The sequence below is a fragment of the Phyllobates terribilis genome, unplaced genomic scaffold (assembly GCF_046119375.1).
Source record: "Phyllobates terribilis strain yellow unplaced genomic scaffold, ASM4611937v1 Scaffold_4__5_contigs__length_816908805, whole genome shotgun sequence".
Taxonomy (NCBI): Eukaryota; Metazoa; Chordata; class Amphibia; order Anura; family Dendrobatidae; genus Phyllobates; species Phyllobates terribilis.
Window position 1 is genome coordinate 102,619,106 of NW_027362764.1, and position 18,810 is coordinate 102,637,915.

Genomic DNA, 18,810 nt, shown 5'->3' on the forward strand with positions numbered 1-18,810 from the left:
TACAATTTTTGTGAATCATTTCCCAAAGGTTAATATCTTTTGGGTACTTGATTTCATTTTTTACTTGAACCGATCTAGTTGGATCCAGCAGTGTGGTCTTGTGATCCGTCACCCAGCAATCAAGTGATCACCAAGACCAAAGGAAATGGCGACTCACATAAGCGCTGTATTTTACCATTTCTGCCTTGGTGATCCTTCCATACACCATTTCTGGCTTCTCCTGTGGGTGGCGCCTTTCTCTGATGTGCGCAATCTCCCATAAAGCCATTATTTTAAGGCACTGCAGAAGCGGTGCAGAATGATCTAACGGTTTGTTGGAAAAGATTCAGTATAGTTTGTAATTAAGTGAAAACCATGGTGTTTGCATGAATGAGTCCAGTGGGCGGTCCTAATTGGTGGTTGACAGCTGTTTCTGCATGCCCAGTGACACAAGGAAAAGTCAGTTGCCGAATAAGACCACCCACTGGAGTCATATGCGTACAAGCACCAGGGATAAATAAAATGCAAGTTTTACTGAAACTATTCCTACAAAAATGTCTTACCAATCTGATCGGCTCCTCCTGCTCTAGAACACCCAGCCTACAGATGAGATACTGTTTTGACAATGACAGGTCACCTTTTAAAGGAAGTGTGTTGGTACAAAATGACTGTTCAAACAAAAGCACAGGCGCTTGATGCAGCAAACACCACACACGCCAAACACTTCAGTGCACCTTCCTACTTGTTATCATTATATCATTGACTGCTCTGCTATTATAGAAGCCATAGAAAGGCGATCTAAGAAAAAGTGGGTAGAGATCAATGGTAAAAGAAGAAGTTGGGAAAGTTGTACAGAATGGTTTGGCCACGCCACGGGTGCAACAAGCGCCTGTGCTTCATTTGGATAGTTAAAGGGACTCTGAACAGTCATTCTGCGCTTGGTGCACCCTTGATGTGGCTAAAAAGTCCAGTGCACCTTCGAAACGACTTGTTTGCCATCCATCTCTGGCCTTTCTCTGGCTCTGTAAAACCACAGCTGTCAAAGAAGAGGGTGGATGAAAATATATGGAAAACAAGTAGTTATGAAGGTGCACTGAACTATTTGTCCATGCTAAGTGTGCACCAAGCACTGTAATTGGTTTGAACAGTCCTCCTGTGCCCACAGTCCTATTTAATATTGCCATCTGTAATCAGATAACTTTCCTATAGTTTCTAGCAAACAAACCCCAGCCAAACAGGCATTGATGCATTTCCTACACGATCAGTATTAATTAAACGACCGCTTTTAAGCCCAGCTATTTACAAACCACAGTCGGTGTGATATAGACAGTCTCAGATAGTAGGAACAGTCTGAAAACTCTCAATCATATATTGAATTGCATTTAGCGTATACCGTGCCATACTGCATATCTTCATCTATTCTGTAATCTCTTCAGCCACTGATGCTTGGATTCCCTGGCCTCTATGAATCAACTAACGTCTGTAATTATCTTTAGGTATGAATCTCTTCCTGCACGGCATCCCTGATGAGATGAGACAGAAGCACAGAGAGCAGTTGTTTGCCGTCAGCCATTCCGATCTCATTAATGTCGCCAGCAGGTAAGTGTGGCCATTACTAAGAATACATTCGCAGTAACAATTCACAGTAGGTTCAGCTTTTTGTCACTGTATTTCTGCTTAACCCTTCACGACCTTCGACTTACATTTACGTCAAAGATCGCGTCACTGCATTTGATGCGGGCTCGCACCGAGCCCACTTCTTTCCCTGCACATGATGGCTGAATTAATCAGCCACCATGTGCCTGTATTAGCTGTGGCTGGATCGGTGCTCCGCCTGTGGCTGATAACAGTTAAATCCCGCTGTCAATGAAAGACAGTGAAATTTAATGTGCGGCGGCCAGAAATGTGAGCTTTATCCCACACTTGTGATTTGCACTATACATAATGCATAGCACAAGGCATAGTAAGATCGCTGTTTACAGTCCCCTAAGGGGACTATTCAATACAGTACAAAGTGAGGAAAAAAAATGTGTTACATTTTTTTTTTAAACAAATATGAAAAAAATAAAAGTTCAAATCACTCCTCTTTTGCCCCATTAAAAATAAGTCCGATCTATCAGTGAACAGTGTAACAAAAAAAAAAAAATCAACGGCAGAATTTTTTTTTGGCCGCCATAACATTGCAATAAGAGGCGATCAAAACATCATATATACACCAAAATGATATCAATCAAAAAATCAGCTCAGGTCGCAAAAAAAGAAGCCCTCACCCAGCCCCAGATCCCAAATAATGAAACGGTTACAGGTCTCGGCAAATGGCAACATAAGCAAAAAAAAAAAATGTCCCCAAAATTTTTCACTACTTAAATAAAAACAGTAAATGCAAAGGCAGAGAAACACATCAGGGTAAATATAAATTCAAATAGATTCTAAATCCAAAACCCAATGTAGGACCAGTATTCATGTATAAGGGATCAACGAAGCAGAATGTAGGACCAGTATTCATGTATAAGGGATCAACGAAGCAGAATGTAGGACCAGTATTCATGTATAAGGGATCAACGAAGCAGAATGTAGGACCAGTATGAGTGTATAAGGGATCAACGAAGCAGAATGTAGGACCAGTATGAGTGTATAAGGGATCAACGAAGCAGAACCAATGTAGAAACAAACCAGAGAAAAAAAGCTTTGAATAAAGATCCACAAAATTGTCTCATACACATAAATTTTTATTAATTCATGATCATAAGTAGAAAAAGGGGAGGAATACACAGTAACAAGGGACAATAGTCAATAAAATAAAACAAAACAAACAGGGACACGAGCAAGGAACATGGTGTAAAATCCACATTAGGAATTGTCAGCCAGGCTACCTATCAATGATCTAAGATTGATCCACAGATAATATGTAAAGTGCAAATGCTTGGAAGACCAATGAAGACTACAAGATCTCACAATTTGAAATTATACTCATTATATTCAATATATATGTAAACAGTAGTCAGTATAGCCAAAATATATATCAAAAAATATCAGATGCTAGATCCCAATTGCATATGCAAGATGGATCCTAATAGGCAGACAAGGAAAAAGAAAAATAGGCTGGGAAGTCACAATAGATCACACATGGTTACTTACACCTAAAATATGTGGCGTTCCTTGCTAGCGCTCACCCCATGTTTTAAATAAAACATACTATAAATGTTTGGTATCTGCGTACTCCTACTGACCTGGAGAATCCTAATGGCAGATCAGTTATACCGTATAGTAAACATTGTAAATATAAAACACAAAAAATAATTGTGGGATTGCACTTTTTTTTGTAATTTCAATGCACTTGTAATTTTTTTCCCACTTTCCAGTGCATCACATGAAAAAAATCAATGGCGTCATTCAAAATGACAACTCGTCCAGCCAAAAACAAACCCTCATATGGCTGGAAAAATAAAAAAGTTATGGCTCTTGGTATAAGGGGAGGAAAAACGAAAGTGCGAAAAAACAGGATTTCTATATAAGATTTAATATCTAGGGGTAATATTTCTCCTTGCAGAGAGTGACATGCTAAGCACATCAGGTGAGGAGACTTTTAAAGTCGCAATGCTCCTCTGGGAAATATGCAAACCTGAACACTCACTTTGCACTGACGAGGGGCAGTAGCCTGAAACATCGTGTCTGCAAATTGAGTATCTGGTCTTGGCTTTTTATCCTAAGTCATGTGATAAGGCTCATTAAAGGGTCACTATTGACTTCTAGGATTTCTACTTCCTGTAGGTGGCACTAGAGTTCTAGTCCTCTTCCTCTCTCAAGAGACCATTTTTAAGATTTAATAGGAATTTTCCTGAACAGGAGGACATTGTGAGATGGACTTTAGGTTGCTTGATCTCTAATCTCCTGCTTTCGTCAAGAAATGTATGGATCCAACACAGCTGTGTACATGTGGACTAAAGTTATGTTATGATTAACCAGTCAATGTTACTTTTGCAAAGTTCACCCATTTGGAATACAAGACAAATCTATGAGTAAATTAATCCTATAGATTTTTCTAGAAATCGGCATAAAAATGTCTAAAATGAACTAAAACATGATTTGCTAAAAAAAAAAAAAACATCCTGTCCCACACAAAACAAAACTCTAAAAACAGTTATGTAAATTTGCTTAGTACAGACCAAAAGTTTGGACACACCTTCTCATTTAAAGATTTTCCTGTATTTTCAGGACTATGAAAATTGTACATTCACACTGAAGGCATCAAAACTATGAATTAACACATGTGGAATTATATACTTAACAAACAAGTGTGAAACAACTGAAAATATGTCTTATATTCTAGGTTCTTCAAAGTAGCCACCTTTTGCTTTGATGACTGCTTTGCACACTCTTGGCATTCTCTTGATGAGCTTCAAGAGGTAGTCACCGGAAATGGTCTTTCAACAATCTTGAAGGAGTTCCCAGAGATGCTTAGCACTTGTTGGCCCTTTTGCCTTCACTCTGCGGTCCAGCTCACCCCAAACCATATCGATTGGGTTCAGGTCTGGTGACTGTAGAGGCCAGGTCATCTGGCGTAGCACCCCATCACTCTCCTTCTTAGTCAAATAGCCCTTACACAGCCTGGAGGTGTGTTTGGGGTCATTGTCCTGTTGAAAAATAAATGATAGTCCAACTAAACGCAAACCGGATGGAATAGCATGCCGCTGCAAGATGCTGTGGTAGCCATGCTGGTTCAGTATGCCTTCAATTTTGAATAAATCCCCAACAGTGTCACCAGCAAAGCACCCCCACACCATCACACCTCCTCCTCCATGCTTCATGGTGGGAACCAGGCATGTAGAGTCCATCCGTTCACCTTTTCTGCATCGCACAAAGACACGGTGGTTGGAACCAAAGATCTCAAATTTGGACTCCTCAGACCAAAGCACAGATTTCCACTGGTCTAATGTCCATTCCTTGTGTTCTTTAGCCCAAACAAGTCTCTTCTGCTTGTTGCCTGTCCTTAGCAGTGGTTTCCTAGCAGCTATTTTACCATGAAGGCCTGCTGCACAAAGTCTCCTCTTAACAGTTGCAGAGGTGACTTTGTCTTCCTTTCCTGGGGCGGTCCTCATGTGAGCCAGTTTCTTTGTAGCGCTTGATGGTTTTTGCAACTGCACTTGGGGACACTTTCAAAGTTTTCCCAATTTTTCGCACTGACTGACCTTCATTTCTTAAAGTAATGATGGCCACTCGTTTTTCTTTACTTAGCTGCTTTTTTCTTGCCATAATACAAATTCTAACAGTCTATTCAGTAGGACTATCAGCTGTGTATCCACCAGACTTCTGCACAACACAACTGATGGTCCCAACCCCATTTATAAGGCAAGAAATCCCACTTATTAAACCTGACAGGGCACACCTGTGAAGTGAAAACCATTTCCGGTGACTACCTCTTGAAGCTCATCAAGAGAATGCCAAGAGTGTGCAAAGCAGTCATCAAAGCAAAAGGTGGCTACTTTGAAGAACCTAGAATATAAGACATATTTCAGTTGTTTCACACTTTTTTGTTAAGTATATAATTCCACATGTGTTAATTCGTAGTTTTGATGCCTTCAGTGTGAATGTGCAATTTTCATAGTCATGAAATACAGAAAAATCTTAAAATGAGAAGGTGTGTCCAAACTTTTGGTCTGTACTGTAAAAGATATGAAAAACCACCTGGGCAAAACTGAGAATTCTGTTCTACTTAGTGTGGCACATGACCCAAAGATGAATGGATGACCAAAGAGATGATCCTTGTGTCGTGTCTGCCTGTCAGACTGTGCACTGGAGTATTCCTTTGTTATAGAGAGTTGTTATAGATTCAGTTGTGCAATTTTATTTGCACCAAATACGAAATTGAGGCACCATTTACAAATATGCACCATATTCCAGATTAATCGAGAAGCCACAGACTGTTTAGGGCTGTGACTCTCTTTGCAAGAGTTGTGGCCTCATGATGCCTCTTGGCCAATAGGGCCCAAAGACTAAAGTGCCCCGTACACTTCAGATAGCTGTCGGCCAAACGATCTTGCCCGACCATACACCAGAGCGCTCCTGTGTTCTCCGTGACAGAGCCGCAACTCTGGAGGTTTATCTCAGTTAAATTTAAGAATCGGCAGTCAGAAATTAATCATGCCGGATCGTTAACTCCTCTGACAATCACCTGTAGGGGGCGCCCCTATACATATCAGTCTGTCTGACGAAACCGTCAATGTCGGCGGGTCCAGTTGACATTAGTCCAATAAGTATATGGGCCTTAAAGGGGTTTTCCCATGAACAAAGTTAATTTTAATCAACAGATCTTGGAGTAATAATAAGTTCCATCATTGGATGTGTCTAAAAAAAAAAGTTCCTGTGCTGAGATAATCTTATAAATGTGCCCCTGCTGTGTACTGTGTAATGGCTGTGTCTGACCGTGCAGGAACATGGTCTGATCATACCACAGCTCCTGGACAGGGAGGGGGGGGTTGGGGAAGGAGGAAAAGAGTATACAGACATTAAAGCGTAGGGTTGCAGCTGATTTTTTTCTTTTTTTTTTTTTTTTCTTTGAGGGAAAACGGTGATTAAAAACAGTGAAATGTTTTACATCATAAGAAGAATCTGCTATGATCCTGTGCTATAATGTCTGTATACCCTCTCCCTCCCGGCCCAGGAGATGTGGTATGATCAGACCATGTTCCTGTACGGTCAGACACAGCCATTACACAGTACACAGCAGGGGAACATTTATAAGATTATCTCCGCACAGGAACATTTTATTTAATCACATCCAATTGTGGAAGTTATTATTATTCCAAGATCTATTGATTAAAATGAACTTTTGTTTGTAGTAAAACCCATTTTAAGTTCAGCGGGTGCAATTGGTGCTTTTGTAAATTGCTCACACTCTTTTTACCCTTTTTAATGATCAGACTTTAGAGGTTTTCCGCTACTAGACCACCCCTGCTTTTACTTCATTGCCCCATGTAAAATAAGAATACTCTATTCTCGCCTATGTTGGTGCTGCTGGTGATGTCACATTGGTTGCAGCGCAGTCATCAATACTTGCCTCGTGCAGTGGTGCGGTTCCTGCAATTGGTTACTATTTGATATGAAGTGATTAAGCAGGGTTGTCTACTGTTCTGTAACCATATGCTTTCTTGTTCGATGTAGGAGAAATGTACTTTTTTTTTTTCTTAAATTCTGTGCTGCGTCGGGGTTCGTATAAAGTTACTGAATTATCGATCTTCTATGCAAATATAAAAAAGCTTTTTTTTGGCTTTGTTTTTTTTTAATAGACTGCTTACCCTTCCTACTTTAAATTAATTCTTCAGGTTATAAAGGTTGTATGGATACCTAATACGTGTATGGATTTTCATTTAGAGAGGGTTTTCCCACAGACAAAAAAGCTTGGAATAAAAATAAGTTCCACAATTAAAGGGAATCTGTTAAACCCCCCCCCCCCCCCCCCCCGCACTTATCGGACTTTTAATATGGGCACAGAGGTGATAGAAATGTAAATCTATTCCTACCTGTATGCCTCATATTAGAGGTCTTGTTGCTGATATGTTCCAGTCCCGGGGACTGGAAGAAATCCCCGCCTACTGAGTTAATTATAATGTTTCCCCCTCCCCTGCATGTTACAGTGCCTGGATTTGGCTGCTGCAACTGCACATCACAGGGCACTGTGACATGCAGGGGAGGGGGAATACATTATAATTACCACAGGAGGTGGGGATTTCTTCCAGTGCCTGGGCCTGGAAGCATCAGAAACTTGACTGTATAAAAAGACAATATGTATGCCCATATTAGAGGTCTAATAATAAGTGCCAGGGGCTGACAGATTCCCTTTAAACATGCAAAAAAAAAAATATTCCTGTGCTGAGATAATCTTATAAATGTGCCCCTGCTGTGTACTGTGTAATGGCTGTGTCTGACCGTACAGAGACATGGTCTGATCATACCACATCTCCTGGGCAGGGGAGGAAGCAAAAGAATATACAGATATTTCAGCAGGGAATCACAGCTGATTCTTTCAGGTAAACATTTTTTAAATAGAGGCAGTGAAATGGTTTGCCTCACAACAGCTGTGATCCACTGCTGTAATATGTGTATACTCTTTTGCCTCCTCCCCTGCCCAGGAGCTGTGGTATGATCAGACCATGTTCCTGTACGGTCAGACACGGCCATTACACAGTACACAGCAGGGGCACATTTATAAGATTATCTCAGCACAGGAACATTTAACACATCCAATTCTGGAAATGATTGAAACTCCACAAAAATAAGTTTTTGATATTCCTAAACACACACACACTTATTATATATTCTAAAAAATAAAAAACATAATATAATGACCAACCCCATGTTTGTGTCTTTTTTTAATCCCTCACAGATACTTGGCTATTGGTCAGTGCACACATGGAGCAGCTATTCTGGGCCCTGAAAATGCAAGTATCGCCAAAGATCCAACCTGGATTATTCGATGAGATTTATTCTTCATAAAGAAGAGTTGTTAGCTCTAAGTCCTTGTAAAGGACATCTATTTATATATATATATTTGTCTATCAGGTCATTCAGGACATCTATTTATATATATTTGTCTATCAGGTCATTCTACAATTTATTTTTTAAACTATTAACATTTCTTGTAATGTTGAATTATAGGATTAAAGAATTCAGAAGATACTTTGCCTTATGTCTTTCATTTAAAACATTGTTCCCCTTGATCTTCAGAAGCGCACTGCTCCTGTACCTCCTGGGCTTCTTGCTTGCGAGTGGGGGGAGGAGGCAGGCGCCGCTTCACTCCGGATTGACCGTTTTCACCAGCAATGTTGGCCCAAGTTGTGCTCTTTCTGATGCTGCGAGGAGAGGAAGCTTTCTTTCTACGTCTGAGAGGAGCAGAGGGGCACTAAGTCCAGCTGCAGCAATTTAATCGGCTTCATATTAGCACTGATCTCTAATGGAAAAAGCTTGTAAGCACTGCACGCATTGCCTAGGATAATGACCTCCTCTGAAAAAACAGCAAGGTGGCCGATAACCTAGACAACAAGCAGTAAACTATACAATTAAATGGACATTTTTAATAACTAGTAAATTGCCAAGTTGCTTGTGTTTACAAGGATTTTGCATTTTTAACCATTTATGATAAGACGGCTTCATTAAAATCAATCTGGTGATCTTATGACTGATTATGCCATACTCAGATTAAAGGGGTGGTCCGAAACTAAAATTTATTGTATTCCTAAATGTCTATTTAACCCCTTAACCCCCGAGGGTGGTTTGCACGTTAATGACCAGGCCAATTTTTACAATTCTGACCACTGTCACTTTATGAGGTAATTACTCTGGAACGCTTCAACGGATCCCCCTGATTCTGAGATTGTTTTTTCGTGACTTATTGTACTTCATGATTGTGGTAAAATTTCTTCGATAATTGATTCGTAAAAGTGAAAAAAAAAAACACTTTTTCATTTATATGAATCAATTTGTGAAGCACCTGGAGGTTCCAAGTACTCACTATGCATCTAGATAGGTGCCTTGGGGGGTCTAGTTTCCAAAATGGGGTCACTTGTGGGGGAGCTCCAATGTTTGGGCACACAGGGGCTCTCCAAACGCAACATGGTGTCCGCTAACAATTTGAGCCGACAATTTGTTAGCGGACACCATGTTGCATTTGGAGAGTCCCTGTGTGCCCAAACATTGGAGCTCCCCCACAAGTGACCCCATTTTTGGAAACTAGACCCCCCAAGGCACCTATCTAGATGCATAGTGAGCAGTTGGAACCCCCAGGTGCTTCACAAATTGATTCGTAAAAATGAAAAAGTGGAAAAAAAATACTTTTTCATTTATATGAATCAATTTGTGAAGCACCTGGAGGTTCCAAGTACTCACTATGCATCTAGATAGGTGCCTTGGGGGGTCTAGTTTCCAAAATGGGGTCACTTGTGGGGGAGCTCCAATGTTTGGGCACACAGGGGCTCTCCAAACGCAATATGGCGTCCGCTAACAATTTGAGCCGATTTTTCCATTCAATTTGTTAGCGGACACCATGTCGCGTTTGGAGAGCCCCTGATGTGCCTAAACAGTGGAGCTCCCCCACAAGTGACCCCATTTTGGAAACTATACCCCTCAAGGATTTTATTAAGGTGTATAGTGAACATTTTGAACCCAGAGGTACGACACAGAATTTGATAACATTAGGTCATCATATTGAATAAGTTGTCATTAGTCTCGAGCGCAAGTGCTCGCTACTTGAGTTTGCATCGGGTACTCGGGTATGCACCATGTACTGCGTGTGCTTGAGTGACATGCTCGAGTCCCCACCCGGATGTTTCGCGGTTATTAGACACCCAAAAAAAAACATGCGGGGATTGCTCGTGCATGGCAGGCAATCCCCGCAAAGTTTTTTGGGCCGTGAAGCATATGGGGCGGAGACTCGAGCATGTCACTCAAATACCCACGATACTTAATGCATACCAGAACACCCGATGCAAACTCAAGTAGCGAGCACTTGCGCTCAACACTAGTCGCCATATCATCATCTTTTTTTCTTACTTTTGAAAAAAATCCCAACCGTAGCACAACCCTAACTGTAGCACAACCCTAACTGTAGCACAACCCTAACCTGAGAGTTTATTTTTTACGCCGTTCCTCATGCGGTATAAGTGATTGATTAGACGACTTTATTCTTCGGGTCGGTGAGACTACAGCGATACCAGAATCCTATGGGGTTTTTATGACTTACAGCTGTCACACACTAAAAGACGCATTTTTTGTAAAATCTAGTTTTTGCATCGCCATATTTTGAGAGCTATAATTTTTCCAGATTTTGGCAGACAGTCATTTGACGGCTTGTTTTTTGCGGGATGAGTTGACGTTGTTATTGGTGCCATTTTCAGGCACGTGACATTTTTTGATCGCTTTCTATTCCGATTTTTGGGAGGCAGAATAAACAAAAACAAACAATTCAGGAATTGTGTTTTTTGTTTTTTTTTATTCTGTTCCGCTTGTGGTAAAATTGATAAGGCTGCTTTATTCTTCGGGTCAGTACGTTTACAGCGGTACCACATTTATATCGTATTTCTATGTTTTGCACTTTTACATAATAAAAGCAATTTTATAGAAAAAATTATTTTTTAGCATAGCTTTATTCTGAGAGCTATAACTTTTTTATTTTTCGGCTGATGGAGCTGTATGGCGGCTTGTTTTTTGCGGTACGAGATTACGTTTTCAGCGGTACCATTTTTATTTATATTTGTCTTTTTGATCGCGTGTTATTCCATTTTTTGTTAGGCGGTATGGTGATTAAAGCATTGTTTTTTGCTTAGTTTTTTTTTTTTTTTTTTTAGTGTTCACTGAAGGGGTTAACTAGTGGGACAGTTTTATAGGTCAGGTCGTTCCGGACGCGGCAATACCAAATATGTGTACTTTTATTGTTTTTTTTGTTTTTTTTTTTAATAATATTTATTGATGGGTAAATTATATTTTTATTTTTGGTGGATTATTTTTTTTATTTTTTTTTTAAATATTTTTACAATTTTTTTTTTTTTTTTTTTTTTTTTTTTTTTTTCACTTTCTGGTAGTTTTTATACTTTATTACTTTGTCCCACTATGGGACTTTCACTTTTTTTTCTCTGATCGCCTGCATGGCACAGGAATGCAGCACCATCCCTGTGTCATGCAGGCTGTCAGCGCTGGACAGGGAGAAGATTGTTTGGAGATGCACTGCGCATGTCCAAAAAATCTTCCTGCTGTCTGGTGACCCGGATGTTGTCATGACGACATCGGGTCGTCATGGCAACATCCTGGAAGCCACGGCAGACAGCGCTGGAAGCCGGAAGAGGAGGTGAGTATCTGCGATCGCCTCCCCTTGCCACCGCAAAGCTGCGATCGACTTCGATCGCAGCATCGCGGGGGTTAATGTGCTGGGAGCGGTGCGTGACCGCTCCCTGCACATAGTACCGGGTGTCAGCTGTGACAATCAGCTGACACCCGGTGGCGATCGCGCCCGCACAGCCTGTGTGTGCGCGCGCGATCGCCATGATTTACTAATACGGGTCTGGCTCTTAAGTCCCAGGGCACAGACGCGTATTAGTACGTCAAATGTTGTTAAGGGGTTAATGTAGTAATCTAATTGCTTTTCTAATATAATTTAATTTAAAAGTCCCTATTATTCCCTCACTACTCCTAACTGCTTTTTTTTTTTTTTGAGTATCCCAGTGCACTGAATATTCTCAATCGAGATGTCATCAGGGGCCAGAGGCTGCGGTTAGTTTCGGACCACCCTCTTTAAAGAGCTTGTTCACTACATTTTATTATCCCCCTAATGTATTCTCCCGAGGGCCCTAAGTGGTTTTGTAAATACCTTGCGGTGCAGTTACTGCCTGTGAGCTGCGCTATCACTGGCCGCTCACCGGCATCACGTGACCCCGGGCTGCAGCCGGCTCTGACATCCGCTGATGTTACGACAAGTGCTGGCAGCAGCCGGGGGTCCCTCTTCTGCATTCCACCGGCGGATGCTGGGCTGTGGGCGGGGTTACCCGGCATCCACCGCGCTCTCTCACTTTCCCCATTCATTGGGAAAGCACGCAGTGGATGCTGGGTGTGATGCGGGGGGTAACCCCGCCCACAACCCAGCATCCATCACGGGGACCGCGTCACTGATGTCACGCCTCGACGTGGCATCAGTGGCTGGTCACGTGATGCCTGTGAGTGGCCCGTGGTAGCACTGCTTTACAGGCAGTATCTGCAACACAAGGTTATTACAAAATCTCTCAGGGGCCCTGGGGGAATACATTGTGGGGGGGGGGGGGTAATAAGTTGTGAACACTTCTTTAAGGCCCCAATTTATCATGGCCTTTGCGCTTGTTTTTTGTCCTTTTTCTATTTTTTGAATATGCCCAATTCATTATTCGATTTGCTCCTTTTTTGAAGTCTTTTACAAGTGCTCACCTGTTTTTTGTTTTTTTGGTTTTGTAAGCAGAGTTTAGCAATTCCAGATATTTTCAGCTGATTTTATCAGTTGAGACATTTTAAATACTCTCAAAGTTTGACGCAACTTCCCCTTATGTCGTTTTATGCATGTCTTCTCAAAAATGGTTAATTACAAGAAAAAAAAAGACCATTTTTAGACTGTGCCAAATTCATTAACCACAAAAAAAAAACTTACACCAAACAATGTGACATATTCTGATATAGAAAAATGTAACCTGCAGGATATAATCAAGTCAGGGGAGATGTGGCCTTCTTGACTGTTCAGGAGTGCTTCTCGACCTCTACGACCTCTTACCATTGTTTCAATACAGCTATGAAAGTTATTTTTCTCTTTTATGCCTTATCTGGTAGAAGAATAAAAGATAATCACTGAACTTGTCACCATCCTGGATACCAGGTTAGGGGAGGTTTAGTTGCCTATATCATTCTGATGTCTCAAATTAAGCAATTCATCTCATGGAGACGGGTAATAACTTATCACTGGGGCTCAACAAGTTATACAGTGTTTAGTGATGGGTCGAGCGCTAAAACCCTCGGGTACTCGTTGCTCAGGTTGAGCAAATTGGAATGCTCAAGTGCTCGGTCCGAGTAACGAGCCCAATGTAAGACTATGGGAAATTTTTCCGGCGGCTCCCACCGGCGGTCTGCAGAGGGCCTAAAAATTGCCCAAATCAATGAAAACAGTGCTCAAATGACAGGAACAGCATGGGAAGACCCCTGGAAGCATTTCTGGCTCCCAGGTCAATGCTGTCAACAACGTTTTGAGAGGTATTACGCCACTTTTACGGACTCGCAATAAAAACATAAACGAAACCAAAATGGATTTTCCTGGGAAATATGTTAATGAACATCCTTTCCAGGGTAATGACTTGTATGTAAGGCAAAATAAATAACCAAAACCAAAAATGCTCCTCCACACCTTGGGCTATGTTCACACATAGCGTTTTTGATGCATTTTTGCACTTTTCCATTGCTTTCAACCGTGACAAATGCATTCACTGGTAAATATTTTAACATTTTACAGCCTTATCTGGCCATATGGTGTGTGACACATCGTGTTTCACAAACCCTTCATAAATGAAAGTCACAAACACTATTTACTCTGTCGCCTCATTGGGGGACACAGGACCTTGGGTGTTATGCTGCTGTCCACTAGGAGGCAACACTATGCTTATCTGAAAAAGATTAAGCGTGGCTCCTCCTCTGCAGTATACACCCCTGGACAGCATCAGCCTACTCCAGTTTTTGCTTAGTGTCGCAAGGAGGCACACCTCAGACCTTCACTCGTCCCTCGCTTCAGCACGGGATTACAGATGAAGAAAAGAGGGTCTCTATATAGACCCCCGGCATGGCTCCTTCCTCTGCCCCCTACTAGGGGTGCAATGTTAAAGTTGATATGACGTAGCCACCATGCTGCTCCTTCTTCGTCCCCTTGGGTCAGGCTCGAAGTTGAGAACCCCCCTCCTTCCCCAATTCCCTCGGTCTTGGTCCGAAGTTGAGGCGAGGACAAAGCCCCCTGACAGGTGACAGCGGCACCCTCCCTAATCCCCCCTGGGGGTATTAGGTTGAGAAACCATCAGGTAGGGCCTGGACGGCAGCATCTGCAGCTCTCACCAGCCAGCACACTGCAGCCGAGAACCAGCAGCAATACAGGAACCCCAGCTTGACTGCGGGACCCTGTAGGAGCCGGGGGGAGTGCAGGCAGCCATGGCACACACAGGCACAGGCCTTCACAGGCCCTGCACCTGCGGCAGCTTTTCATCTTAAGCGCCTAAGGGGGACTCTTTTCAGAGACCCCCTTCCACTTATGTCCCCACCGCCATTCTGCCTTTCAATCCGGGGGAGTCCGGTTCTGATCCGACCCCCCCCCCCAGACTACCGCGCTGGCCTGGATCCCTTTTGGGCATAGAAAATAAATTTACACCGTGGCCTAGCCGAAGCCGCCGTCCATTTTCTGCCCCCCGGATGACTATTTTTACTCACTGCGGTGTCACACATGGGGCGGATCTAGGCTGCAGGGCGCGCATCTCCATAGCAACTGCCGCCCTTGCAGCGTTCCGCCCCCCTTCTCCTTCATCTCTGCAAGCAGGAGAAAAGCCACGGCGGCCATATCCAGCTGCAGGACGCATACAGGCCAGCCAAGTCTCCGGGGAGGCACAGGACCAGGCTCTTCAGTCTGAGTTACCTCAGCTGTGAATTTTTATTACTCTGTATCCTCCTCTGCACAGTTAGCCCCCTTGCATAGCCACTCCAGGTGCACCATGCTGGGCTCAAAGTCTAAGAAAACCAGGCAGGACTGCTTTTACGCTTTCTGTACAGCCTGCAGTAATGCTCTTCCCAGCGGCTGCACATATCCGCATTGCAAGGATTGTGCTCCGACTACTGTGCTGGAGTCCCAAGTAGCCCCTACCAACCCTTCAGTGTCTGATGCTACGCCGGAATGGGTCACTCAAATGTCACAATCTATGACACAGTCCATAGATAACATGACCTTCAAATTGCTTCAGGCTCTGCAAAGCCATACCTCGACTATGAATGCTACCCAACAAAGGGAAAGCCGGACTCCGTCACATACTGACCCAGGCACATCCATGTCAGGGTCAGGACGCAAGCGCACCCACAGGTCACGCTCATCTGCGTCATCCCATAGCACACAGTCATCCCTGTCTAGGGAGAGATACCGTAGTCACAGGTCATCTACACAGTCCCCTACCAGGGACAGACATGATATTTCTCCGCACCAATCCCCGTCCAGAGAAATACCCCATTCTGGGTCACCTAGGAGACACCTTAGTGATACACAGGAGTCAGAAGGCATCTGCGATTCTGACTCAGACAAGGAAACTGATGGATCCCTAACTCCAATCCCACCTAGCAATGCAGCGCTAGTTGAGGACATAATCTCGTCCATACATCGGGTGCTGGACATCTCTGATCCGATCCCGGACGCACCACAAAATAAGATTTCATTTGAAGGAGCTCTGAAACCACCTAAGGTTTTCTTGGATCATCCAGAATTTAAATCTATCCTCACAAAACAATTCTTACAGCCTCACAAGAAGCTTAACAGCCGCAAGGCCCGTTACCCCTTTCCAAAGGAAACCACCAAAGAATGGGCAGACCCACCAGCAGTGGACCCCCCAGTCTCCAGACTGGCAGCACAGACACTTCTCTCGCTGCCAGATAGCTCAACCCTTAGGGATGCAGCAGACAGGCATGTAGAACTGTCGGACCAAGCAGTTCAGATAGCAGTTGTGGCAGATTACATGCTTCATGCTGCTCTGGATTCTGCAAGGGGTGCAGCGGGCGCAATATCACACGCCATCACAATTTGGCGTATCCTTTGGCTGCGCGAATGGAAAGCGGACGCAGCCTCAAAGAAGTCCCTCACGCACCTTCCATACCTCAGCGGTCGACTTTTCAGTGAAAGCTTGGACACGATGATATCCAATGCCACAGGGGGTAAGAGTACCTCTCTTCCCCCACTGAAACCCAAGCGCAATTATAACAAGAATAACCAAGCTCGCTTCCGATCCTTTCGGAACTCTTCCGGCTGGTCCTTTTCATGGCCACCACAAAATAACAGCCGCTTCACACGCAGGGAAGACTCGAGGCCGACACAAAAGTCGAACAAATCCTGGCAGTCAAAGGCAGGCCACTCAAAATCAAAAGGAGGAAAATCTAAGAATTTCTCCTCATCATGACTCACGGACTCAGGAAGACACTCCACCTGTAGGAGGCCGACTTTTACTCTTTCATCAAGTCTGGCTACCTATTACAGAAGACAAGTGGGTCAAGGAACTAGTGTCTTCAGGATACAAAATAGAGTTCACTTCCAACCCACCAAACAGACTCCTTATATCTGTTCCCCCAAAATCGCCAATAAAAGCTCGCGCCTTCCACCAGGCGGTCTCATCGCTTCTTCAAGCACGAGTCATAATACCTGTTCCCGCAGCCGAGCGCTTCCAGGGGTTCTACTCCAATCTTTTCGTAGTCGCCAAGAAAGGAGGAGGGGTACGCCCCATACTAGACTTAAAACAACTCTACAAATATGTACGAGTACGTCACTTCCGTATGGAGTCCCTCCGGTCAATCATTGCATCCATGGAAAAAGGAGAATATCTCGCCTCCATAGACATACAAGATGCATACCTGCATATACCGATTGCACCTGCCCATCAGAGATTTCTCAGGTTCGCAATCGACCAGGACCACTACCAGTTCGTGGCTCTCCCGTTCGGACTCGCCACAGCTCCCAGAGTGTTTACCAAAGTCATGGCAGCCACCATGCACGTTCTACACTCCAGAGGCATGGTAGTCTTTCCATACCTGGACGATCTTCTCGTCGAGGCTTCTACCTTCAAGGACTGCGAGCTCAGTGTCTCAATCACAATCGACACCTTGAGTCGCCTAGGTTGGTTAGTCAACCTACAAAAGTCATCACCAACCCCAAACCAGTCTCTGACATTCCTGGGAATGCTATTCAATACCTCCAAGGGCCTAGTGCTTCTCCCCAAAGACAAGGCACTGCCTCTCCGTCTAGGCGTTCGCACCCTTCTCAGCAAACCCCCTCGATCTCTCCGGTTTGCAATGAGAGTCCTTGGCAGGATGGTGGCGGCAATAGAAGCGGTTCCATTTGCCCAGCTTCACCTCAGACCTCTCCAACTAAACATTCTCAAGTCATGGGACAGGAACCCTTCTTCTCTCGACAAGAAGTTCCAGCTGACATCGTCAACCAGGAAGTCCCTTCACTGGTGGCTCAACCGGACCTCTCTAACACAAGGGAAATCTTTTCTCCCAGGTCAATGGAAGGGCCTGACCACCGACGCAAGCCTGACAGGTTGAGGTGCAGTACACCTACACCACAGAGCACAGGGCAAGTGGTCCCCAGCGGAAGCAACTTTGCCCATCAACATCCTGGAGATTCGTGCCATCCTCCTGGCGTTGAGAGCCTTCCATCACTTACTGGCAGCCTCTCACATCAGAGTACAATCGGACAATTCCACGGCCGTGGCATATGTCAATCACCAAGGGGGAACCCGCAGTGCCAGAGCGATGCGAGAGGTGACACGCATCCTTCACTGGGCGTAGAAAACGAGCTCCATTATCTCTGCGGTCCACATTCCGGGTGTAGACAACTGGGAAGCAGACTTTCTCAGCCGACAAGGAATAGACTTGGGAGAGTGGGCTCTCCATCCCGAAATCTTCCAACAGATCTGCCATCGTTGGGGCACTCCGGACGTGGACCTAATGGCGTCTCGCCTCAATGCCAAAGTCTCCAACTTCATGGCCAGAAAACGCGACCCGAGAGCTCTTGCGGCGGACGCCCTGGTTCAGGACTGGACCCAGTTCCAGCTCCTGTACATTTTTCCACCTCTCCCCCTGATTTCCAGAGTGGTGAGAAAGATCAAACAGGAGGGAGTTCCAACCATCCTAATCGCACCGGACTGGCCCAGGCGTACATGGTACGCCGACATCGTACGTCTCACAGCGGACGTTCCCTGGCGTCTTCCCGACCGCCCGGATCTTCTGTCACAAGGCCCGTTCTACCGCCAGAACTTAGAGGCCCTCAATTTGACGGCGTGGCCATTGAGACCTGGGTTCTAACCCAGGCAGGTTTTTCGCCAGACGTCATTAAAACCATGATCAGAGCAAGAAAACCAACCTCTGCCAACATTTACTACCATACCTGGAAAACTTTCTTTACCTGGTGTGAATCTCGTAACCAGACCCCACTCCCTTATTCCTTACCCAGGGTGCTCTGTTTTCTCCAATTGGGTCTGGAAGCCAGACTATCCCTGGCCTCCCTTAAGAGCCAGGTGTCCGCTCTTTCAGTGCTTTTTCAAA

General features: G+C 44.2%; 1 protein-coding gene across 1 annotated transcript in view; it reads left to right on the plus strand.

The window, feature by feature from the left end:
* Positions 1-8,655, plus strand: part of PITRM1 (pitrilysin metallopeptidase 1) — a 66,335-nt gene extending 57,680 nt beyond the window's left edge. Inside the window, exons 23-24 of the mRNA XM_073676519.1 lie at positions 1,476-1,578; positions 8,363-8,655. Coding sequence (XP_073532620.1) covers positions 1,476-1,578; positions 8,363-8,456 — 197 coding nt within the window. The 3' untranslated portion in view covers positions 8,457-8,655. The remainder of the gene's footprint in view (positions 1-1,475; positions 1,579-8,362) is intronic.
* Positions 8,656-18,810: the final 10,155 nt, after the last annotated feature.